The sequence below is a fragment of the Athene noctua genome, chromosome 1 (genome assembly GCF_965140245.1).
Source record: "Athene noctua chromosome 1, bAthNoc1.hap1.1, whole genome shotgun sequence".
Classification (NCBI taxonomy): domain Eukaryota; kingdom Metazoa; phylum Chordata; class Aves; order Strigiformes; family Strigidae; genus Athene; species Athene noctua.
The window spans coordinates 238,571,499-238,597,766 of NC_134037.1; the positions used below are offsets into that span (position 1 = coordinate 238,571,499).

General features: G+C 40.4%; 1 protein-coding gene across 7 annotated transcripts; it reads left to right on the top strand.

Moving 5' to 3' along the window:
• Positions 1 to 8,142: 8,142 nt before the first annotated feature.
• On the top strand, positions 8,143 to 25,743 carry SPART (spartin). Of its 7 annotated transcripts, none has more exons than XM_074914134.1 (10): positions 8,143 to 8,256; positions 11,616 to 11,778; positions 13,594 to 14,426; positions 15,534 to 15,731; positions 16,727 to 16,831; positions 18,602 to 18,731; positions 19,488 to 19,682; positions 20,657 to 20,815; positions 20,894 to 20,984; positions 24,127 to 25,743. In XM_074914134.1, the coding sequence occupies exons 3-10, from the start codon at positions 13,596 to 13,598 to the stop codon at positions 24,314 to 24,316; spliced, it is 1,899 nt and encodes a 632-aa protein (XP_074770235.1). In that variant the 5' UTR covers positions 8,143 to 8,256; positions 11,616 to 11,778; positions 13,594 to 13,595; the 3' UTR covers positions 24,317 to 25,743. The 7 variants fall into 7 exon arrangements, with proteins under 7 accessions (XP_074770235.1, XP_074770256.1, XP_074770225.1 ...); XM_074914155.1 differs by having other exon boundaries at positions 11,616 to 11,748; XM_074914163.1 differs by having other exon boundaries at positions 8,233 to 8,256; positions 11,619 to 11,778.
• Positions 25,744 to 26,268: the final 525 nt, after the last annotated feature.

Here is a 26,268-nt window from a genome sequence, read left to right on the forward strand (position 1 = left end):
TAAACAGGAGTGGCCCCAAAACCGAGCCCTGGGGGACACCACTCGTGACCGGCTGCCAACGGGATTTAACTCCGTTTGCCACAACTCTCTGGGCCTGGGCATCCAGACAGTTTTTTACCCAGCGAAGTGTGCGATTGTCCAAACCTTGAGCAGTCATTTTTGCCAGGAGAATGCTGTGGGAAATGGTGTCAAAAGCCTTGCTAAAGTCAAGGTAAACAACATCCACAGCCTTTCCCTCATCCAATAAGCAGGTCACCCTGTCGTAGAAGGAGATCAAGTTTGTCAGGCAGGACCTGCCTTTCATAAACCCATGCTGACTGGGCCTGAGCATCTGGTTGTTCCTCATGTGTTGCATGATGGTGTTTAGGATGAGCTGCTCCATCAGCTTCCCGGGCACCAAAGTCAAGCTGACAGGCCTGTAATTTCCTGGATCGTCCTTCCGACCCTTCTTATAAATGGGCGTCACACTGGCCAATTTCCAATCAGTCGAGACCTCCCTGGTCAGCCAGGACTGCTGGAAAATGATGGAAAGTGGCCTGGTGAGCACCCCAGCCAGCTCCTTCAGCACCCTCGGGTGTATCCCATCTGGTCCCATAGACTTGTGAATGTCTGTGTGATGCAGCAGGTCACTGACTGTCTCCTGGACTGCAGGGGGGTCGTTCTCCCACTCTCTGTATTTGGCTGTGGAGGCTGGATTTCATCAATACAACTGATCTTGTTATTAAAGACTGAGGCAAAGAAGGCATTAAGCACCTCAGCCTTCTCCTCATCACTTGTTACCATGTTTCCTCCTGCATCTAGCAGGGGATGGAGGCTCTCCCTGGACTTTCTTTTGCTACTGACATACTTATAGAAACTTTTCTTGTTATCCTTGATTGCAGAAGCCAAATTAATTTCCAGTTGTGCTTTAGCCCTCCTGATTTCCACCCTGCAGAGCCTCACAGCCTCTCTGTAATCGCTGTGTGTGGCTAGCCCCTTCTTCCAAAGGCTGTAAACTCTCCTTTTCTCCTTGAGTTGCAGCCAAAGCTTCCTGTTCAGCCAGGGTGGTCTTCTCTGGCGTCGGCTTCTCTTAGAGCACCTGGGGACCGCCTGCTCCTGAGCCATTAACATTTCCTTCTTAAAGAGTGCCCAGCCTTCCTGGGCCCCTACACCCTTCAGGATCATCTCCCAGGGGATCCTTTCAAGCAGGTGCCTAAACAAGACAAAGTCAGCCCTTTGGAAGTCCAGGATGTCAGTCCTGCTTAGCTCTCTCCTGACCTCTCTAAGAATAGAGAACTCTATTATTTCATGATCACTGTGCCCTAGTTGACCCCCAACCTCCACATCGTCCACCAGCCCTTCTCTGTTCACAAAGAGGAGGTCCAGCAGGGCACCTTCTCTGGTCGATTTACTCACCAGCTGCGTCAGGAAGTTGTCTCCCACACAGTCTAGGAATTTCTGGGACTGGTCTCGTTCTGCTGTGTTGTATTTCCAGCAGATGTCTGGGAAGTTAAAGTCGCCCACAAGAACAAGGGCAAGCGATCGTGAGATTTCACCTAAGTGCCTATAAAATATCTCGTCCATCTCTCTGTCCTGGGTGGGTGGCCTATAGTAGACTCCTACTACAACATCTGCCCTGTTGGCCTTCCCCCTGATTCTAGCACAAAGACACTCCACCCTGTCTTCACTACACCTGTGCTCAAAGCAATCATAACAGTCCTTAACATACAGAGCCACCCCACCACCTCTCCTTCCCTGTCTGTCCCTCCTAAAGAGCTTGTAACCATCAACTGGCACACTCCAGTCATGGGAGACATCCCACCATGTTTCTGTAATAGCAACACCATTGTAATTTTCCTGTTTCATCACAGCTACAAGCTCCTCCTGTTTGTTACTCATGCTGTGTGCATTGGTATACATGCACTTCAGATGGGCTGATGTTTTGCTCCCTTCCCCCTTCAAATCTAGTTTAAAGCTCTGTCAATGAACCCAGCTAACTCCTGCTCCAAGATCCCCTTCCCTCTCTGGGACAAGTGCATTGCTGAGGAGAGGGCTCCGAGGAGGAGGACAGCGGTAGGGGACCCTCCTGAAAGCATCAAAAACTTGCAGCAAAACTGCAAGACGGGAAGGCAGAAGCCCAGGGAAGAGGGAGAGCATCAAGTCGCCCCACCCCTGAGCAGGAAGGCGGATGGTTAAGATCCACCAAGCATCCTATTCAACACCTCTTTGGGTAACCGAAGGGCCAGGAGACTGCAGACACATGCACAGGACCTGCCCTGATGCTGAGAGGGTCGTGGATGGTCTCAGCACCTAGTCTTGGGAACTAGAAGAACTGATTTCCACTGCCTATTTCCACATTTCATCCAGAGCATTATGTATGGAGCTGTGCAGAGCCAGACTGTCATTTGGGATTACTCAGTGGACAACTAGAATCATTCTGGTTGAGCCCCTGCCCATCAATTTGAAGAGTTTGTGTTTCAAAACAAATAGAAACATGTGACTCTCCATTTTCTTCCCTAGGCGGGGAACGCTGATGTCATTACATGACACATAGGCCACCTAGTTAAATGCACAGTTTCATTTCTAAGTACAAAGCTACCAGGAAAATTATCCGCTTCCCACTTGAGGTAGAAAAAGTCTACATAGTCTAGCACACACACAGTGGGACTCCAACTAGAAAGCAAAATCTGTCCAAAGACAGACATACCTTAAACATAAAAGGAGAGGAAATCTACATAAGTAAATGTCTTTTAGCTAGTATTTCCTATATCCTTACTGAACAAGACCCACAATATGACATACATCCCTGCACAGGACCAGTTCACAGAATTGTCTAGTCCAAAAACTGGCCAATACCGGATTCATCAAAGGAAGATATAGGAAAACATCTTGTTACTTACTGAATAACAGCCCTCAAACCCATTTAGTTTCAAGCAACAGGAGCTTAGCCTGAATTTCAAATCATGAAGAGCTGAAACTACAAGGAGACAAGCCAGAACTGCCACAGGCAGGGCCCTGGATTGCCTCACCTAAATCATTAGGAAAACAGATGTTCTCCCACATCATCTGTAGCAAAATCTTGATGATAGTTGTTCTTACATACAGTATATCATAAGGCCCTAATTCTGCCACTATCATTTTTGGACTAGCACACTTTGAAGTTTGGGTATGTGTGCTTTTGTACACACACGCACACTCACACCCACAGAGAGATGAATGAGAGTTACAGCTTCTTATTAAAAGATGAAGAGACTACATGTAATCAAATGACTAACTCAATTTACCACAAACACCAAGCCATTTTTGGCAAATGAAGAACAATAGAAAAAACAACTCTTGATATCACTAGGGCTATAAATTATTTTTGACATTAGTGCTTGATGGTGGTGTGAGCCATAAAAAGCTAGAAGACAAACAAGAAGTTATCTTTCATGTTCCCAGAGAAATTAATTTGTGGTGAAGTGAAATCAGCATGCAGACATCTGTTTCTCCCAAACATCAAGAGCATTAAAAAAAAGTTTAATTATGGATACAGTGTGAGATGCATTGCTTTCTAACTCTGCATTTTCAGTTTCGCATTTTTAATCTTCTGTGTAGCCTCCTCCCCCCCAAAAAAACCCCAAACAGTATAAATTGCATATTCAGGATTATTTATTAATTTTTAAAAATCTCACTCCCAGACTTGTGATGTGCCTTGCCCCTGAATGGTGTCTCTGTTTTGACAGCAGTGTACTTTGCACCTTTGGTGCTAAAAGAAAGGGAAATATATATCGCTATCTCCCTGCTTTCTGCAGTCTGACAGTATGTCAAATCATTCTGGAAAACACATAGATGCTATCTAATAAAGTGGCCACTATTCCAAGTGCCACAAAGGGGCACGATAAAATACTGGATCAGCATTTGAATTTATTTTTCCTCTGAACTGAAGCACCTCAATATTGTAATCAACATGTGTGAATAACTTGAGTTCTGTGATGCCCAGCTTTACTGTGATCTGTCCCAGCAGAGATGTGTTTAGCTATAAAACACCCAAGAGAATTGCTTTGTTACCATTAGTCTTTACAGAACCAGGTATTTCCCTGGTCGTATTCTCTTCTGACCATGTTTGTCAACTTACTATATGTACTCCTGGATTAACAAACTGAACTCACAGTCATCTTAAACTGGTCCATCATCTGTCTCCCTAGTTCTCACATTCCTATCTCCATTGCAGCAGACCCTGCCATAGCAGACCCTCCACGAGCACTTTGACCCCTTTCCAGAAAAATTTCTCTTAGCCTGAACTTGAGGACCATGCTTGTAGCATCCCTGAAGGTAGGAAATGTTAAATCTGGGGTCCCATAAAATGGACTAAGTTTTCTGTGCTTACTCTGTGGGTACCCCTATTCAATATAATATGGCAGATTAGGGAGATGGCATTTAATGATTACACACACGCAAATGACTGCTCACAGTGAAAGGCAGGGAAAAACCTTGCTCGAGATGGCTGCAGCCTGGCAAACAGTCAAACGAATGCACAGATGATATCTGTACCCATATCTATATCTTTGAGCTGGTAAAGTCTCCTCCTTTCCAGGGCCGTATTGTTAACAGCCAGGTTATTCCATCACACTTCAGGAGTGGCCATCCCAGATGAGATCTTCCCAGAAGTCATCTACCCTTTCCAGATGTTTCATGCTTGTCTGCTGTCTAGGTTGTTAAGTGCATTACCTCTGCTTGTGGTTCAAGCCTATCAACACTGCATATACACACCAAAGACGTGCTCTTGCACCTTAACAAAGTGCTGGCTCACTCTGAGGTCAGTAGCTGGCATAATTTTAAAAAGCTGCAGTATTACCTTTGTCAGACAGCTGTTATTGCTGTTTCCTCATTTGACTTGAGGACAATTTATCTGCAAATGATTATGGAGTTTGAATGCAGAAAAAAAGGTAATCATCACAGTAAGATCATTTACTCATCTACCACAAAAGTTTTTGCTATTGTTACAAGTTGTAGAATAATTATATATTCAGCTGTACCCACACAACAGTGATTTATTGTGTTTCCATCAGTGTTTTGGGGGCCACTGACTAAAAGCACTCTGTCTACACTGCATGATTCACATCAGATGTGTAACCAGGTTACAGTCATACTGGCATTTGGTGTAAGTCAATGAAATTTATTTGCATACTAGTAAGTGGTTTTGGAGAATTCTCACATATTTTTCACTCACAGCCTCAACACCCCCTCATGTGTTCTTTTACAGATCAGTTTGATATTCCTCAATGATATTACTGATTGAATGATGTTTAAATAACTTGGATATATATACATGCTTATATACCTAAATACATATATATGTATACAAATATTGCCCAGCTTATGTAGAACTTATTTATATGTTATTAAAACACAGAAAATGAGATGTTTGAGCACAATAATTTTTGTGAAAGTGCAGACAAAAATTAAGCAAGCCCACAGTGGTTGTTTAGGTTGAAATCACTAAAGATACAGCTTACCACAAATGGAGTTATCATTTGCAAATAAGGATGAAGACTTGCAGAATAAACACGCAGTTTAATTTTTGCAGATTCAGGTCAGGCAGAAGCAATTTATTTCTACAGCTACAGGAGGGAACATGTAGCAACAGAGGTTCAGCCCTCTACCGATGCAAATTCTGACTTAAAGCAAAAGTAGTAGGGCAGAGCAGTATCTCCATGGAAGGAAATGTCGTCATGGCAGACGTGCATGTGTGTTCCTGATAGCTCAGAGCATGCAGCCAGGTGGCCTCAGCGTACAACTGTCCAGCTCGTCCTCGCTTGTGATGCTTCTGTGCCCTTCACCAACTTCTAGGCCTAGCAAGGCCTGCTTCCAGAAAACAATGTTGGTAAAAGGCATTATTTAGGCCTGTTTCCAGAAAATGCTGAACTACTGAAAATGCTGAGCTCTCTCAACTGACAGACAAAAATAACATAGATGTTTCTCTTTAGGAGACACCCTCTCAACTGATCTATATAAACTACTTGCAGCTTCTGCTCTTACAGAAATAAAAAACCAATCTACCATCACTTCATCACTTACATCTTCTCAAGACTGACCTGTGTTTCAGCACTCTTTCAGCTGGTTTATTTAATCTGTTTTTACATTCTGATTAAAGCATGTATTTAAGAAGGAACCATACTGAAGTAGAAGTCCTCTGAGATGAAAAATTGTCTGTTGTTCCTACCCCTTGCTAGGAATTCACTTAAGGCCACTGTTTTGATTGTTCTGAGGATGGGGTTTTTCTTTGTTTAAGGCTAAGACCAGCATTTATTTCATAGAATCACAGAAAATTTAGGCTTGAAGGGATTGCTGAAAGCCATCCAGTCCAACACTCAAAGCATAGCCAACTCTGAAGCTACACCAGGTTGCTCAGGGTCTTGTTCAATGTGGTTCTGAATACCCCAGGGATGGAGGCTGCATGGCCTCCTTGGGCTAACCATGACCAGTGTCTGACCACCTGCATGGTTAAAAAAAAAATTTTAAAAGTCCTTCTACTGACTTACAACACTGCTTGAAAAAAGTGTCCCTCTCCTTTGTAAAAACTGGTTTTTAGTTCCTTGTAAGTCTTGCCTATATCCACATAATTCAGTGTTATCTGTTTACCTGAGCCCAACCTATCATCTGTCTAAAACAATGTTTAGGGTCCTCTCCACCTGCCCAAACAATGTTATGCCACCCTCATCCATCTGTATGATACATGTGCATATGTCATTCTCATCACTGCTTGAAGAGCGGAACTCTCCCTAATTTGTGGACAGTTTGTCTCTCCTCCAGGTTCTCTGTTTCTTGTCAGTAAAGAAAGGAGTAAAGAGCGGGCAAGTGAGAAGTTGGGAACACAGAGTTCCGAGACAGATGTTGTGCTAGAAACTGCAGTGTGTGACAAATTTCCAGAGATACTCCAGAGCTAAGTGAGGCCAAGAGGCAAACCCATCTTCCAAGACTGTGATGGACAGGGCTGCCACTACCTAAACACAACGTTCACTATAAACTTCTTATGGTCTGCGGTCCTCAGTATATTAAAGGTTGATTCATGGTTAGCATACACGACAGTACCAGAGAAAGCAAGTTAATTAGCCCCAACGACGCTGGCACTCAGCAAGCTCTGGAAGAGCTAGCTCAGGTGAAGAATTGTGCACTATGGAATGCACCTTTTCTAGATTTAACATGGTTAGAAATTTTCTATGTGAAAGTCAAGCTGCAGAAGGTTTTTAGCATTGATTATGAAAGTGAGAAATAAATAATATACTGCCAGATAATATTCAGAAAGTCTAACAGCTGTTTCACTGAGAAGTTGAAGTTTCACTGAGAACATGGGCGTTCGCTGTTCTAAAGCAGGTTCTGGAAATTTAGTGAGACCATTGTTCTTTCGGTTTGTCACACCACCGGTGGAGAAATGCAGTTCATCCCTCCCATACCTTAGGAGCCGGTACTTGGGGAGCAGCCAGCTCTACCTTCCCCAGATGTGGAATGAGCCTCACCTGGAGACAGCCGCCTCTGCAAACATGGCATCTCTGGTTACAGCAGTCGGTCATTCTGTCACAATTAACAGTCAAAATTAAATATGAAATGTGACATAAAAGGGAAGACTTTTAAGCTTCAGAATGATAGCTTTTAGGCCTTATTTTTCCATTTTTGAATATTGCTATCTATCACCTGACGAGAAGCCCCAGTTGCAGCGAGCTATCCTGGCGTTTCTGGCAGGGCCAGCTCCGAGGCGGGCCGGCACAGGCCGGGCACTGCCCGCGCCGCTGCCGCCTGGGCCCGCGGCCACGGCCGCGGCTACTCCCGGGGTGAGGGAGCGGCAGGAGAGCGTGTGCTCCTTCCTCCCGACTGGAGATTAAGTCGGGGGAGGCCGCGGGTCACAACCAATATGATCACAACAACATGAAGCGCCTTTTAATAATTAAACTGGTAAAGCACGATAACCCGCTGTTAGGACCAGGCAGAGGTCCCCAGCGGCACCGCTTCTCCTCCCGCCGGCCGCCCCCAGCCCTACGACGGCCCTGACGCGGGGCCGCCCCTCCGCCGCGGGAGCGCCCCCTGCCGGGAAGGCTGCAGGGGCCCCCCGCCGCCCGGGGCCCCCCGCCGCCCCTCGGCGGCCGCGGCCGCCCCGCTCCGCCTCCGCTCCGGGCGCTCGGTGACGTCGCAGCCGCGTGCTGGCGGCCCCGCCCGCTGCCGCCTGACCCGGGAGGCGGCGGCGCAGGCGGCCCGGGCCGGGTGCGGCGGGGCTCGGCGCGGCGAGCGGGGCCTGGCGCGGTGAGCGCGGGCGCGGGGTCGGGCCTTCCCGGGCTGGCGGCGGCTCTCTGCGGAGCCGGGGGACGCGGCTCCTCCCGGCGAGCTGCGGCGGCGGGGGGGAAGCCGCGGGGTGAGCGGGCAGTGGCGGGCGGCGTCGCGAAGCGAAGGCGGTGCTGCGGGCAGGGCCGGGGGGGTGGCGGTGCCGGCGCCCGGGACCTCTCGCTGCAGGGGCGGCGGAGGCCGGCCGGCAGGCGCGGCACCCCGCAGGCGCCCCGCATCTCGGCGTTGCGGTCGGGCTGGCCCCGGAGGAACTGGGAGTCCCCGAGCACCGGCGCTGCGGGCGAGCGGCGGCCGGGGCTGAGGGCGGGGGGTGCCGCCTCACCAACGCGAGCTCTGATGCTAGGGAGAGGCGGGGGAGCAGCGGGCGGGGGGGTGATTAGGCCAGGTTAAAGTAGCCTTGATAAATAATTTTTCGAGTGTCTCCTCGTGGAACTGAGAGGTTACTTGTCAAAATACTTCGGAAAATTGTTGCTTGTATTTTGTCTTTTTAAAAAAGATTCATGCCGGACAGTTTGGGCTTGTGTTGTTCGAATATGGAAAAACTGGCAGAGATTGGAAGCTGGCAGGCACACAGTTAATGAAAAAGTATTAAATAGCAATCTTGCATAACACTAAATTTTTCATGATGTTGACAGAATCTTTGGCCACAGATGGTAGATAGTGACCATGTCTTTATACTTCAGTGCTGCGAAAAATACAAGTGCTGGACAGCACAGCTGCGTGATGAAGGGAATTATCTGCCCTACTGGTTTTTCACTTTTGTTTTTATGGCAGTGCCAAGTAGGCACTCACATCCTAAAAGTTCTGTGTTGAGAGCATGTGTTGGAAGTACAGACCAAGGAGTTAGGAGGGAAGTCCATTTACTTGGACAAAAAAAATGCTTGGGACAGCAGTAGTGGGTGGGTGAATGTAGGTGCTGGGGTACCAGCCTGAGAAGATGGTATGGGTTGAAATGTCAGAAGATGGGTGTTTATTGAAGTCTTCAGTAATTTTAAGAGTAAGAATTATCATGTTAGATCAGATCGCTGACTTTCTCTGCTATCTAGTCAGTGATATTATCTAGCCTTAGGTCCATAAAAATTAGCAGTAGGCCACCACTTAATGAAAAATTTAAGGTCTAGTTTAAACAAATTAATTAAATAAACTAAAAGAAAAAAGTGTCAATTTATCAGCTAGTACCTGGCTTGTCTTGGTTTAAATCCTTTATAACATTTGTTTCAATTCAGTTTGTTCTCAATTCTTGAAAGTTACTAAGGCTTTGTTAATTGCTCTTTCCCTACAGCAGTAAGGCTTAAACAGTTCTGTCTGCATGTAGTTCTCCTTCATCCTCTTCACCTTTGAAATCAGTGGCTGATAGAAAAACAGTTGTCATATAGGGAGAGCTCTTGGATTAAGGGGCTTGTTTTGGTTTTGTTATTTCCTCCCCAAAGCCACCCAGGTTTCAAAAATAGTGAGTTGGAAAGAGTGTCCTACCTCTGTCCGTCAGGATATTTAATCCTCTTAATAAGCTTTAGACTTAATGTTTACCTTCTGGCAGTAAGATCTACCATGAGCTACTTCTTTTTAAAATATACATTATTTTTTAATGAAGTAGGGTTTGCTGCTTCAGAGGAAGGTTGGTCAGGCCGATAGTTGAGATGCTAACTTACAGTATCAAACTCAACTCAAGTTTCCCTGTTGCACTGTAGCCTCCCTTGGTCTAGTCAAAACTCCAGAGTGTATCTGTACTGATAAATGAAAAAGAGCCAAAGAATGAGCTCGAGCACTGGATTAATCTGTGAATATCTACAGTGCCCATTAGCTCTTTTCTTAGCTCTGTTTTGCACCAGCTTTCTCCAGGACAAGTTCCTCTAAATCTTATTCAGCACTACGTTGTACAGATCTGGGCCAGTCTGTACCAGCTGCAGGACCACAGGTTGGTTTGTGGAACTCTTGTATTTAGCAACATGCGCTTTGACATTCATTCCAGCTTTAAAACAGAGGAAATAAGACTCTGCATTGTGCAGAAATGGATTACAGATAAATATTAGAACATGCAGGGCACTTAAATACTGTATTAAGATCATACATTGAAAATAATACTGAATGAGGATCTTCCTTGCATATGAACAGATTGCTACTTAAATGTTCTGTGTCAGAGAATACTTGCTGTGTTGTGAGGGAGCAATCCAGTTTGCTTATTTACCTTATACCATCTGTTATTTTGTATTAATTTTAATAAATTAATGACTGAATTAAATTCAGCTCTTGTTAAACTTAAAATCTCCTGTGACTTCCTTCCTCCATTTCTGAGTACACCCAAATGCACAGTTGGGTGGTAACTGTACTGTACATAACCCTGCAAACTTGGGATGTTTCAGTCAATCAGAGATGAGTTTCAACACTTGCACTCTTCTGAATTGCTTAGACAGCTTTTGTATCTCTGCCACGCACTAGTGCTGTATATACACTGATCATGCTGACATCTCCATTTTCTCAGACCTTTTCTAGTGTTAATAAAGACTGAGCTTTAGCAAGAACAGTGGTGTTGGCAGTATGACGAGTGTAGAGTGAATAGTAAATGAATTCACAATTAAGATGAAATGTAACTGTGACTTTAGAATTTTACCTGATGTCTCTTCTTGGGGGTTGGAACTAGGTGATCTTTAAGGCCCCTTCCAACCCATTCTATGATTATATACTATCAATCACTAGCAAAAGAATTATTTAAAATCTGTAAAGTATCTTTGCTTTAGCCTCCCCCCAGCAAAAACAAATCAAAAAACATGGGGCAAAGTAGACTATTGTGTACTGCAATTGTGTTCAAACAAATGAATTGTTCACTGTAAGCCTTAAGAACAGACTTTTTACAGAACTGGATACACAGGCACTAAAAATGTCAGAACAATAAATTTTGCTCATAAAGAAGTAAACTGATGATAGGTTAAACTTGTCTGTCTTTCTCAGTCTTCTAAACTTTTTCTGTGTTTTGGAAACCTACAATAATTTTTAAATCAGAGTTCTATACTGTTAAATTGTTTTTTACCTTTATACCCTTCTTAAAAGGACAAAGGGATTTTTCGTTAGCAAATATAAGTGCTGACCCAATATGATATGGTGTGGGAGTCCCTAGGTTTTATTGCTAGCAAATAATTTGACTATGCGTATCTTAAATGCTTAATGCCTAGATCTTTCGTGTAAGGATCAAGCTATATTCACAAACTTGTTAGAGTAATTGTACTTCCATTATAATTGCTTGTTGTTGTGCTGGTTAGTATGCTTCTAACTTCTAAACTTGATGTCCTTGGTAGCTATTAAATATACACTTATTTTTATGCCAGTAGTGTTCTTCAGCTTTAATCAAAGATGCAGACCGAGCCTGTTGGCAGCAAGTGACTCCAATCAACCAGAAGAATCCCTTCCAGCCCAAGATCTGTTTTTCTGCTACGTGATGGGCAGTGGGCAGTGAGCCTGGTAGCTTGAGTCACGGATGATCTGCTCCATGTGGGCTGCCTTCTCAAGCCATCCCTGTCATATTTCCTATGACCTGTCTGTCGTTGGACTGAAATCATGCATCTTGTCTTTTGCATGTAATTGGATTCTGTCAATACAGATGTGTTCCAGATTACATGGCGCTTCTGTCATGTGACTGCAGATGCATTAGTCACATAAGTACTGTATGACATTTTGATCATAAAAGATGTGGGAGTAGAGCACAGTATTCCATCTTGGCCTCTTTGAAATGATTTTATGACTTGAAGTTCTTAAGTTCCTCTGTTTATGTTGGCATAGAAGGAGAATATTTTCCAGATTATATATATTTTTACTTTATTGATAACAGAAACAAGAAGAGACATTAAATAAACTTAAACGTAGATACTATTTCAGGATTTTATTAAAAGTTTGGATTTCAATAGTTCTTTTCTTCTTTCCTGATTTACTTTCTTCTTTTCATCCAGTATATTTATAGAGACTAATCCAATTTGGTTTAGTGGTTTATTGGCTTGGTAAGCCAAACTTAACCTCTCTCTAGGGAAAAGTAATTGATTCACCAGAAAAAATCAGTAACCTTCTGCACACCTTTTCCCATTCTGGTGCAGCTTTCTTGAATGTGGCTTAGCATTGTGTGAGGTCTCACCAGTGCTGTGTACAGTGGCATTAATAGTGTTGTATGTGTAATGGAAGTATTTTTATTCTTTCACTTTGGATTTTACTTACCCCCATATTTTCTGTAGCTTGCTATCATTGTGATTGACAGATGTCTCTAGATTTTTCTCCTTTCTGCCATCCATCTTACAGCACAAAATCACTGGTTTCTTGAAAATGCATGCTCTTTCATTTTTATGTAGTGTCCTATTTTTGTGGTTCATGATCATTATTCTCTTCTCAGTATAATAACCTGATTTTCCTGGACTGACAGTGCCTCTCAACATTGTCAGGAAAAAATGTCACTGGAATTTTGTACATTACATGTTGTAAACACCGTCTTAGTCCAAGAATGATTTGTATTTGCTGCATTTGGCTAAGACTGAAGACCTGCATTCAGTTGAAACAGAAACTATTGGATTATTTTTGGCTCTTCAGTTGTTGAAGTACACGAGGCAGTTTGAGGAATACATTCCAAAATAGACAGAACCTGCAACCTTTTGTACATCTTGGTACTTCCAAGTTTTTGTCACCCGTGAAGCAAGGAAGAGAAAACACCAGTTGTCTTTCTCACTTTATAAACACTGTAAAGGAAATAAGTAATTCCCTGTTTTCATTTTGTGAAGCACAGCTTTAACTGTTCGGAGCGTTTTCTTCCCAGTTCTGTGTGTTGATGTTAGTTGAAGTTTATCAAAATTTCTTTAAATCTGTTGAGTGCTTTCCCTTAAATTATTTAAATAAAAATTTACTGAGTTCATCCTTTATTTAAATAGACAAAATGTTAACTGAACTTTTTTAATACCTTAGAGATTTTTTTAAATATTATCAAAAATAAAGTTAGATTTTTGAATTATTTTTTACTCCACTATTTCCTACTGATTTAATACTTTTTAAAGATTGAAAATTTAATATCGGGCGCGTCCATATTCTCCAGATGTTTAACATTTAAGAAATACATGTCTGTGAAGTAACTAGATGTGATGATTTTAAATTCTTTGCTGTTTTAGAAGGTTGAGATTACCATAATTTACCAGACACTGTACCAAGCAACTAGATAGCTTTCTGCTAATACATGCAGCATTAGAAACCAACTGTAAGGAATTTTGTTCTAGGGTAAACTTTGTGTGGCTTTATTTTATGGATACTCTTACTAGTTTTTATTCTAATTTGCAGTAATGGAACAACTGCAGGGTCCAGTTATGCAAGAAGATGCAAATATTAAAGCTATTAATGAAGAGTACAGGAAAGCCTTTATTTTTATCAATAAAGGACTGAATACAGATGAACTGGGTCAGAAGGAAGAGGCAAGAAGTTATTATAAGCAAGGGCTTGACCACTTGCTCCGAGGAGTTAGCATTCCATCACAGGGCCCTGCATGTATTGGGTCCCAGTGGGAGTCTGCCAGGCAAATGCAACAGAAGATGAGGGAGACCCTCCGAAATGTTCATGCTCGACTCGGCATTCTAGAACAAAACACCCCACCTGTACAAGCAAGTCCTGCTGTGATGGATGCCCCTGCTGGGGTGCCCAAGCTGTACCCATCCATTCCTTCCAAAGAAAAGCCAGAAAGACCCCCTGCCCCTAATTCTCTGTTCCTACCACGTCAGCCACCTGCAGCAGATGGAAGTGTTGGAACTGTGAGCCAGGGGCAAACTCCAGCTATGAGTCCATCATCTGCAAAACCTCGTTGTCTGCCAAATGAAGCACCTCCTGCCTATACTCCTCAAGCTACCAATGGCCATTTTACTGTGTCTTATGGCACAGACTCTGGGGAGTTTTCTTCTGTAGGTGAGGACTACTACAGTAAGTGTACTCAGCCACCTCCCCTTGAAAACCTGGGAGTGGATGCAGATGAGCTGATCTTGATTCCCCAAGGAGTACAGATATTCTTTGTGACTCCTGATGGGCAGGTTAGTGCTCCTTCATATCCTGGATATCTACGCATTGTGAAGTTCCTGGATACAGATAGTGAGACGGCTCAGAATCGTCCACCTGCATTTCTTCAGGTAACAGGAAGATAATTTTCTCCTTTAATTAAATTTCAAGAGCTGTCATAAAACTTTAAAAGGCAATCTTCTTAAGTTTGTGCTTTTCTGAGCCTAAATCTCTGTGTGATAATATGAAGGATGTTATAGCTGTTGGAAAAATGGTTTTCTGCAAATGTACACTTTTATGACGACTTCTGTGAAAATCACCTCTGTGTCTTCCCAAGGTTGTTGAGTGCTGATTGTTCTGGTGAATTCCGTTTTCCAAAGGAGTTGACTTAACATGTCTTCTAATTTCATAAAATCAACTTCCCTTTCCTCACATAGAGAAGACATGTTGATTCACCTATTGTAACAGTCAGTGTAAAACAGGGTTGCACACTACCCACTCCAGTCTCAACTAGAGATAAGCTGTTGCAGTTAGGACAACTTGGTAATTTGAAACTTGAAGGCCCATGTTAATGTAGACTCTAAACTACAAATTAAAAAGATGCATTATTCGGATTTTTTCAGTCCATGCTTGCTTCATGTGGGCATGTTCTGTAACGTAGTGTTTCTGGTCTGGTTTCTGACTTTGGATCTCCTTGTTGCTGCTAAGATTGTCTGTTGGAAGTCTCATCAGCAAAGGGGAAACGTGGAAGGAAAATAAAAACTGTTTCCTGGTTTTGGGTCTGCTGGTTCACCTCCACCTGTGTTAGCAGCTTTCAAAAGTCAGCCAGTGACAGCCATACATTCTCTTTATCCTGTCATATAAACATGTCCTGAGGTCTACAGGAAGATACAGGTGCTGTGAATCCTGACTTGTTTGGCAGTGCCTTTCATCTACATCTGGGCCTCAGGACTAGACAGTTAAGAGGCTACCAGCCTGAATTCTAGTCCTGTGAAAATTAGTATTTTCTCAATATTAGACTGTCAGAACTAATCAAGAATGATATTTCCACAGTCATGTGGGGGTTTTGTTGTTTTTTTTTTTTTCTTTTTTTTTTATTTTTCAAGATGGTATAAAGCTTTTTTATTTTTCTTACTCAATTCAATGGAAAATCAAGTTTGTGGTACTTATCAGTACATTCTGCCTGCCTTTGCTTTTAAAAGGATCCTTTAATTCCTTTATGTACTTCTCTTTTTCAGGTTTGTGACTGGTTGTATTTTCTAATGTGTAACGAGTCTCCTGTTCTGTGCTGCAATACTGGAGTCTACATGTTCCCTGACACGACGTCCCAGTTACCAGGGTCCTACGTGGGAGTAGTGCTGTCTTCAGAACTTCCAGCAGCTGACAGAGAGCTGTTTGAGGATCTCTTAAAACAGATGTCTGACCTTCGAATCCAAGTAAATCTCTGGGCTGCCTGTTCTAAGCCAATAAGGAAAGGTGTAAATGGTCTTTTACAGTTTACAGTTAGCTGTGTAAAACTACAGAATTCTGTGTCTTCCTTGGTAAACTCACCAGTTGAGAAGTAGATAAAGTAGTCAAGATTAAGCAACCTAGTAATGAGACTGTGATCCCTGTGAGATGGGAGGACAGAAATTTTTAAATGCTAAATTGTAAGCTCAGAGAGGAATTGGATACCGTTTTGTGTATTCTCCCTGTTTTTCCAAAGGATAACACAGGTCCCAAAATGAAAATCTGTGTTCAGGAGAAAGCACATTTCTTCCTCTGTGTGTGCATACACATGCACACACTCTCTGTATAGTTTTGATGATAACCATTCTTGGAAATTGTGTCCAAATGTGTTTACCATTCAAGAAAGTTAAGCCACTCCAGAGAAGACCTATGAAAGTAGTGTGTACCTCAAAAATCTGCCTTCAAATGGGATCTCAAAATAAGATAATCTAGGGCCTTATTGCAGTAAGATGTTGACCGAGAAAATGGAAAAACCCAATAGTCTTAACAAAGGCGCAGTAAGATACAGCAACCAGAAACAAGGTGAAAATGTTATTGTAAGAGCACTGGAGCACCATTTTTCAGGAAAAATGGTAATAACTACTTAAAAGCTCATAGCAAGATTATATCTTTTCATGAAAGATAGAATGTTGTTGAATCACCAAGATTTCAATGCAGTGATGATGAAGGACTAGTTTTCAGCATGCCATGTGGGCAGAGTTCTATTGAGTTCAGCAGGGAATTTCACTAACACAGGAGGCCATTAATTTTTATTTTAAAGGAAAAAATACAATAGAATTATGTGATGTTTCAGTGCAGGACTTACTGGATAAAATTCTGTCATCTTTCCTGCATACAAATCATTCAAATTTGATATCTCATTAGTTCCTTATTGTCCTAAAATTCCCTGTTTTTGTTAATGTTCCCTGATATGATGTCACAGGTGCCAGGATCCCATGAGAAAGTAGGGTTATCTTCAGAGCTCCCAGCAACTGAGAGAGCGCATTTTGAAGATAAATTTAAACAGATGTCTGGCCACAAAGTCCAGGTAAATTCCAGGACGGTGATTCAAAAATTCTGTAGTAAAAAAAATAAATCACTGAAATACATGTTAGTACTGCTGAGATTACAGACTTGATTGACAGTGGCAATGTATGCTGTGCTCTGTGCTGGTCTTTTTTTTGTTGTTGTTGGTTTTGTTAGTAGCTGATTCAGTTACTGCAGGCTACCGTTTTGCAAACTAGCAGATTTCTGGCGTTTTAAAAACTGTGATAGAGCACAAATATTTCAGAGCTTAGTCTGATGGCCACTTCATGTGTCTGTTTTATGTAGTACTCATGAGGATCTAATTAACAACTATATTTAATGTAATTATAGTACTGAGTCACCTGTCTTATTAGAGAATCTATTTCTGCTCCTTAGTATAGTCCTTAAAAGTCTTGTTGACTGTTTTTCTGTAGTGACCCAAACTGTGGTGTAACTAAATTATGTCTGGAACATAGTTTGGAGTTTTTTTCACGGGGATTTTTTTGTTTGTTTTGCACCTGTAGTTGTGTATTAAGGTTATTTCTCCTGCCCATCCCCCACAGTGTTTTGGTCACATGCTGGAAACATTTCTTGAACATGAGATTTCACACTGCTGTTAGGCATTAATTGATGATAGGGTACATGTCAGTGATACATGTTAACCTCCTGCATAGCAACCTTCTGAGTGTTAATCTACACTTTTCCATTAATGTTGGTTTTGTTTTGTTTTATTGCAACAGTCATCTATGTGCAATACCCTGTTTTTATTATATATATTTATTATATATATATATTTTCCAGTAAATATTTCAGGGGAATCTAAGAATTCTATATAATATCAAATATTGTGTATTATATTTTGCTTATAGGTTTCACCCCTTAATGCTTTCATTTAGACTCTTCTAGACTAAGCAAAAAGGTTTTTTTCTTTCTATCCATCATTAACTAGAAGTGGTTTTAATCATTGAAAAGTTAGGGCTTTTAGGTTTACATTGGACAAGTCCTAAAGATAGAATCTTAACAGAAACCTAAATCTATTATAGTTTTTTTTTGCTTTCTGTAATTAAAGTTTAATTATACATTGTCTGTGAATTGTGTAAAGTGATTACGGATTTTAGAAGCACTAACCAGACTGTTGTGGTGGTTGCTATATTTGAATAATTAAAATCTACTCCAGAAACATGTTTGACATGAAATCACACAGAACCTATCCACCCAGCTTTAAATGGGGAGCAGTATCATGCACAGCTTGATGTCTTCCTTGGCTGTGCCAGTCTGCAAAGGCATCAACAGCACATAGAATGAATAATGTCTTTTCTTTTTGAATTTGGGAGGAGAGGATGAGGCACAAAACAACCAGAACAGCTGCATTCTTTTAGTGCAGCTGGATTATCTAACCAAAGACTGCAGTTCCCATACTTAATAACAACAAACTTGACTTTGCTCTGAGAAGATAAAAATGGTGGATGCACAAGTCTCTTATCTTTTTTGCTAGTTAACTTGCACCTACTGGGCTACTTGAGCATATGGTCATACTGGCAAGCAAATCTTTTCATTGTAACTGGATGAAGAAAGTGTACAGAAAATGCTGAGCTGTCTGATAAGCTTTTTTGAATGCACAGCATTTCTGTGCAAAAGTAATTGAATCACAGATTTCCCGTGAGTTTCTATAAATTTACCCAACAAATATGCAACATTAGCATTATTTGATAATGGAGCGGTATGATTTAAACCAGAAATCCTGATGGTACGCTGTGAAGTAGATTCTCATGTATTTACTTTCACTTGTTAGCCTCCAGAAGCCTCTAGTGATACAGTTAACTTGCCTCAGACTGTACATATCCAACCACAACCGGAAGGAGCAGAAAATCAGAAAGAGTTGCCAGAGTGGAGTGAGAAAGTTGCCCATGGAATCTTGTCAGGTACTGTTGTAATAGGAGGATTGTGTTGAGTATAAACGTCTGTAAGTACCACTTAAAACACCTAAATGCTTGTGTGCTGGTAGAAGCTGAGTGGTCAAAAGTAGTTGTTCACCAGTTCCAGTTGTGATCATCTAAAGGATACTTTAAGCTTTATAAAAACAGTGCAGAATTTAAATCCATTCCCAACAGTCTTGTTCACTGCGAAGGAGTTAGGGTTCTCATTTGACTGTATGTTAGGATATCACCCCCTGTGACTAAAACCACTATGATAGAACAGTTTTACTCCTGTATGAGCAGCTATATTAAAGCAGGCATCTATTGTGATTTCTGCAGATAAACACTTGTTTCCTTCTGAGAACCTTTGGAATACACTAATGACCAACCTGCTAGGAGGGCTAGAGCGTTGGGTTGTACGTTTTCAGAATGTTAATAGCATTGAGATGTGCAGTTCTGTCCCTTCTGACCCAGCTGGAGATTGGATAGCTATTTAAAAACTGAGTATCTCTATGAAGCTGACATTTGGATGAGGGCTGGCTGTATTAAACTTAACTAAAGTGAACTGAAAAAACGTGGGTGGTGTAGGAGCAGAAATCACTGCAGGAATTCATGCTGGCTCATTCAGGGAAGAGTATAATTGCAGACTGTGTCATCAGGAATGTTTCTAAAGTCAGTGTTGCAGAGGCAGAGGAGGGAAAGCTGTAGGAATCATTGTCTGTAAAATTGTACATTCTAAGAAAAACAATTTTTGCCTTGAAGGTGCATCTTGGGTAAGTTGGGGCCTAATTAAAGGAGCAGAATATACTGGTAAAGCTATCCACAAAGGAGCTTCTAAACTGCGAGAACACATTCAACCAGAAGAAAAACCTCTGGAAGTCAACCCGACTGTTGCAAAGGGACTTCATGTAGCAAAACAGGCTACGGGAGGAGCTGTGAAAGTCAGCCAGTTCTTAGGTAAAAATTTCCATCTCATAGTATATTGTATTTTTGCCTTAAATAATAAATATTCTATAAAATGAGAGCTGGTTTCTCTAGCCAATGAACTAAATGGACTGATCTGATGAAATCCAGAGATCAGTAGTTTGTGCCTAGTCACCCCCTGTGAGAGACATGCTTTAGGACTAATATTTATGATATAGCCTTGAGGCATCTTTTCTTTTCCTAAAAGAATGGTCCATACATTCTTCAGTTCGGCATGGTTTTCTAAGTTTTAGAGAGTTAATTCAAAATGGTGTGTCTCTTTCTTCTTAAGTTGATAACCATGTACTTACTGTTACTGGTTACTAACATATTGTACCACTAGAGAATGTGTGTGCATGCATTTTTAAATATGCACGTCGGAAACAAGTCTATTAGACTATGTATAAACTTTCAGATAGAAACAGCTTGGTGTTCACAGGTGCTTGGTAACCCTAGCAGCTCTCAGTAACTTCATTCTTTTATTTATTTGCATTAATGTTTATACTTAGTGTCTAGTGACTCATCCAAGTTTAAAAGCAAATTGTGCTGGATGTTATAAAACTACTTTGAAGAGCTGGAATGGTTGTAAGAAAGACTTTTCCAGAAGGCCAGTCAGGAAAGAAACAGCTTGTTCCCCATCTGCAAGTTGGGAATAACAAAGCAATGGAAACAGTTTCTTGAAATTTGAGTGCAAGATGTTTATTTCTTTTCAAGTGCTTTTTAGCCATAAGACCAACCTTACTTGTTTCTTAGGAACTGGAGCTGTGCAGAATCAGAAAAAGAAGGTTGCTTCTGTATCAATTGGGTACTTAAGCATGGATTAAAGTCTGTCTTTCAAATAAGCATATTTAAATAAAAGTAACACTTAAGACTTCAGTGAAGCTTATTTTTAATTAGGAGTAAGGACTCTTAAAGAAAGATGTTTTATGTTCTTACTAAATAATCTGCATACTGTTGTTTTATGGTAGTTGAGGGAGTGTGTTCCATAGCAAGCTGTGTTGGAAAGGAGCTAGCTCCACACATGAAGAAGCATGGCAGCAAATTAGTTCCAGAATCCCTTAAGAAAGATAAAGATGGCAAATCCACTTTTGATGGTGCTCTGGTGGTAGCAGCAAGTGGAATTCAAGGTAATAAAAATTCCTTGTACTTTTTTAATTGCATACTTTTCAATGCTATGAACTCAAATAAGCTGTTAATTTTTTCAGGCTTTTCAACAGTGTGGCAAGGTTTAGAAAATGCAGCAAAGTGCATTGCTAAAAGTGTTTCAACCGAGACTGTAAAAACTGTCAAATACAAGTAAGTTATGTTTTCATTGGTTTAATTTTCTACAGCATATTGTCATTGTATTTGAATACTGGAAAAAAAATCTTATGAAAGTGTAGGGAAGTTAAGTGATGAAATAGCAACTTATCACGTGCTGCATAATTAGAGCAAAGCAGGTAAGTGTTCAGCAATGAACACCTCCTGTAAGTAGAAATAGGAAATTTGTAAATGATTGTGGTATGTATTTTTTTAGCTCTCTTCTAAAAGTATTACAGCTTCAGGCTACGTTACAAATAATGTTCAGATTTATATCTTTGCTCTATAGTATAATGTCATTGTAAAAAATGTTACTGGTTTAAACCTCTCAGCTCTGAACCTGAATTTATGTAGACTTAGCTAAATTTGAGAAAGATGGAACAATTTCATCTATGAGCAGGTCTGACTAAAGCGGGGAGGTACAGAAAAGAAAATTGGTAAGGAAATATAGGGCATAAATAGCAATAACAGCAGTAATAGGATAGCCTCAAGTTGCAAAATGTGGACGTTCTTAGAAAAAGATAATGGGAAGAACATAATAAGTTGCGATTAAGATGTTGCTAAGATGATGGAAAGACTAAAGTTGAGTGCATGTACTGGAAGATGCTGTGGAGAATAAGGGAATGTATTGAAGTAACTGCAAAAGCACCCCTCAAAACCAGTGCAATAGTTGTGACAGAGTAAGCAAAAGCATGTAGGTTAAATGAAATCAGTGGTGAGTGTAGCAAAAGAGACATTAAAAAGGATCGCTGAAAGCACATACAGGCTTCTAGCGGAAGGTAACAAGGTAAACATCAGCGTACAGTATTAAGTGGATTGGCATTTCAGGGTTGTGTTGTGGTGCATTTCAAATAGGAGGCTAGACAGTGAAGTTCTAGTCAGTGCTGCTTTATTAATAATGTTTGTTTTCAGTAGGAATGTCAGAAGGTATGGTACTGGTACTCATTTCACATAAATTCACATTAATGTTTTTGGTTTAGATATAAAAACAGGAAATGTGGAGATCAGCAGTCAACAGCCATTAAGAGTGAAAAACAATAAGTAATTAAACTACAGTTAACTACAGTTAAAAATATTTGATATGTGATCTTTAAAATCTATCTGTATAAATTTATTAAACTTCTACATCTCTTTTGGAAGCTAATTTTTGCTTCAGTAGACAGATTCCTGCCACTCAAAATACTTCAGTGAAGAAGCTAAATTCCACTTTATGGAAACAAAGCTAAAGGGGCTTCATCAAAGTGTCTCTAAATCAACAAAAACTGAGCTAAAACTTAGCTACAATACCTTTGTGGATGGAATTATAAAGAGATGCTTATCATATGATCGGAATTGGGAGAAAATGTAGCTTTAGAAGTAATATTTCTGCCAAAGTACCATGTTTCTACCTTGGTGGGTTTTTTAATGAATATTTAAATAACTGCAGTATCTACATATGCCCAACTTTTTTCTTAAAAAAAAAAAAGTTACAAATTATGCAATTGAGATGGACAAACTGAAAAATCCATTATCAAATATTAAGAAATTGTAAATCTAACTGTATTGGATAAGCTATAGTCTTACTTTAAATGAGGTTGCCTGTTTTACTAATGTTACATAAAACTGGCTTATGATGTTCCTGAGGTGAAAATAACTAATATATTGACAAATACTGCACTTTTGTTGTGAGATAAATTCTGTGATCTGCAGATCTGATGTTGGTGATTCAAGGCTGTTACTCTATGAGAGAATTAAAACCAACCAAACAAAAAAGCACTAATTCTTTTTTTTTCAGTTTCATTGTTGGTTCCAGCTATTATGCTGTGGCTACTGCACTGATAATGTGATAGATTTTTGGATTCTTTGATATTCTGTGCTTCTCTCTAGCCTTATTTTGAGGTCCTCAAAGAATCTCTGGTCATAAGAAGCACAGGGAAAAAGTAACTCTGCTAACTGCTGGGATTCTGATGCTGCCAGAAATACTTCCCTTTGGCCTGGTTTGTCCGATTACAGTGCGCTCTGGGGAAATGTCTGGCTGCCTGGAACAAATGGAGTCACTCTTGTCCTCCTTCAGTAGTATGCTCTCTATACTGGTGTAGATGTGCACCTTTCTTCACTGTTTAGTAATTAATATGAGACCGCTAACTTGCCCCCTAGAGCATAAAGAAGCTGAACACACAGCCCAGTGGAGAGACCCGAGGTTTTATCTCTTAGTAGTTTTCAGTGTATCCTTAAGATAGCTTTCTTGAGCCTTTGGGGGTTTTGTATCTCCTTTCCCCCCACGCTTTGCTTCTTCCCCTTTGCCACTCTATTGATTCCAGGTTATTTCAAATAAGTTTTCACTGCGTAATGGAAATTTTTGTAGGCGCCTTGCTGCGTCCAACATACGAGCATAGCTGTGTCAGTAATCCTCTGTACCCAGGAGACCTGTTAGACTGTTTTGAGTTCATTTGCTTGAGCACAGCGGTCCACTACCTCAGTGAGTCTACTTTTGGGACTTTGAACTGACATGCCAATGTGTTGCTGTTACACCAGACATGGTATCATGTTAAGCCGTGTAGACTCAGGCAGAGATGATACAGGACAAGTAATAACCAAACACTGTTCTGGCAATGGTGGTATCAGTTCAGAAAAATTATGCCTGAGGTGGTTCTGGTCCCTTTTTCTGTAACAGGTGAGAAGGTAGGACAGTGTTTGCCCTCCCTCCTCAGTGCTGCCACCTTTGATAGAGACTGAGAAGGTTTAGCAGCTGCAAGGGTCTAGCTGTGCAGACTTACATGGTGATATATAGAGTATCAGGAATTTTACCTAAGAGGTGAAAAAGTACTTGGGGGTTATTGCACACAACTTCTCCCATGCTTATGGTTCTATAGATAAGCCTTCTACTCTTCAAAACGAGAGAGGAAGGAGGGAGAAAGACTGGAAGGTTTTTTGAGGAAAAAGGGCAGAAGCATATTGGTATCTTTAAAGAATGATCTGCCTGATAGAGGAGCAGCCCTTGCTCACATGGCTTGGTAATTTCTAATTTTATTCTTTAAGCATTCAGGCTGTGTGCTTATTATTTGTTCTTGGTAATGCTTACATTTTTCGTTTAAAAAGAATTCCAGTGAAGATTAAAATACTAAGTATACAAATCTACAAAACTGCTATCTTTCTTAAGGTACGGAGATGATGCTGGCCATGCTACAGACAACGCTGTGAATTCTGCAATCAATGTTGGTATGACAGCATTTAACATTGACAATATTGGTATCAAAGCTGTTGTAAAGAGAACTGCAAAGGAAACTGGCCATGCTGTGTTAGATGAGTATAATGTATTGGATGAGAAGGATAAAAAATTACACCAATGAAATACTTCTCGAAGCCTTAGAGATGAAACTTCCTATTTAGAAGTAACTATATTGCTAATCTGTGATCTAACACAAATCACACTGTAGTTTTCAAGCAACTATTACTTAATTTGACATGAAACTGTAAAAGTAGGGAGGGCATTTGTAGGACAAATCAAAGTTGTCTTAACTCCTTGTGTATTGAACAAGGGTTTTAAACAACTGATCAGGGTTTTAGAGAAATGGAAGGATATGAGTTTGCAGTTAATCAACTTGCCTCTGTAAGCACTTTTTCAAAATATAATATGGAATAATAAATTAATATAGAAATACTATTGTGAATATTTTTGTAATACTTTATAAAGAACGTGGTGATATAGAACAAATAGGCTTACTAATTCTGGAACAAGTAAGATTACTAGTTTTGTTTTTTAACCATACTTAAGAGTTAGTTTTACTAAAACAGCCTTGTCTTATTTAATATGCACTACTAAAATAAGCTTTGTGTTTCATTGTTTGGTAGAGAATTGCCCTTTTCAGCTACCAAACAGCTAATCTCATCCAAAGTTCATGTTAGAAGAGATGAAAGATGAACCTCAAGTTACTAGGTAGTTAATCCTTTTAAAACTTTTTTCCATCCAGCATATAAGCAAACCAAAGATACCAAGGATTTCTTCTAAAAGAGGGTATTTACAATGCTAGAAAAATGTATTCTCCAGTTGACTCCATAAGGAATATACAAATTTTCTTTGAAATTAAGATTTTTATTAAGAGAGGATAAGTATGTTTTTTTTCATAAATTAAAGTATTTTTCTGTAAAAAGATTCTTTAGAGGACACTAGGAACTTCTATGCATTCTGTATTTTGCGTCCAATCCAGAAATATTCAGAGTATATATTGTGGCCTCCTTATGGAATACATTATATATTTGCTTCAACACGTAGTTTCAACAGTCAGCGTCTTTATTCCATTAAATTCATAGTTGCGCAAGGTAAATTTTTAGAGAGTATGAAGACAAGCCCTTTTAATGAAGAGATGTGTGTAGAATATAATAGACACTACTGTGTAGGTTTTTCATCCTGTTCCTAGTGCAATGTGGAATAACTCCATACGTAGAACCCTGCTACTTTAGCAGTTCATTATCGAGATTTAAGGCTGCTACACATACTAATATTGGCTGGACCTGCAGCAAACAGAACACCATCAGTTTACAACTTAGAGATAAGTTTCATGTAAACGGGGAACATAACTATAAATGGTTGTTAGCAAATGATATTTGCATCAGATTGAAAAAATACAGTAACAACTAATGTCTGTTAGAGTGGTAATAGGTGCACATTTTGTGGTAAATACTATAGGTGTGTAATTAGGCTGAGAAATGTGAAACAAAGGGTCTAACCACTTGAAATGTACCTTTGATTTGTGGAAATAAAGATTAATTTAAAGTTGGTTAATCCGTGCTTGGCCTTTTTATGATGTGAAGCTATCGTATGGATCAGTGAGTGGAAAGACTAAGACTTCTGAAGTAATAAAAGAGGAGTATTGAGGTATGTCTACTAGAAACAAGCTCATCAATTAGTTTAAAATATTTCAGACTAAAAAGGCCCATCAAAAGTACACTACAACAATTTCTGTTACTACAGTCTGTCACTTGCCAGCAAGTATAACTAGTTCAAGACTGCTTCACAGCAGTCAAAGCATTTTTGTGATGAACTGCATTTTATAATCGGGATGTATGCATTTGTATTTTCATTCTCACTCCTATTTTGGTTTTGCATATAACTCATGCCCTTTAGTTTAATCTATAAACCATCAGAACAATAAATTGTATTAAAACGACAGAATAAAAGTGTTAATGTCTTCAAGAGACCAAGTTGTAGCATACTGAGGAAAAAAAGATTTAAATGTCCTCAGTATCAGGCAAGCATTGTTGTCCTGTTCAACCTGCTGTTCTCTTTATGTGGACTCTCCTC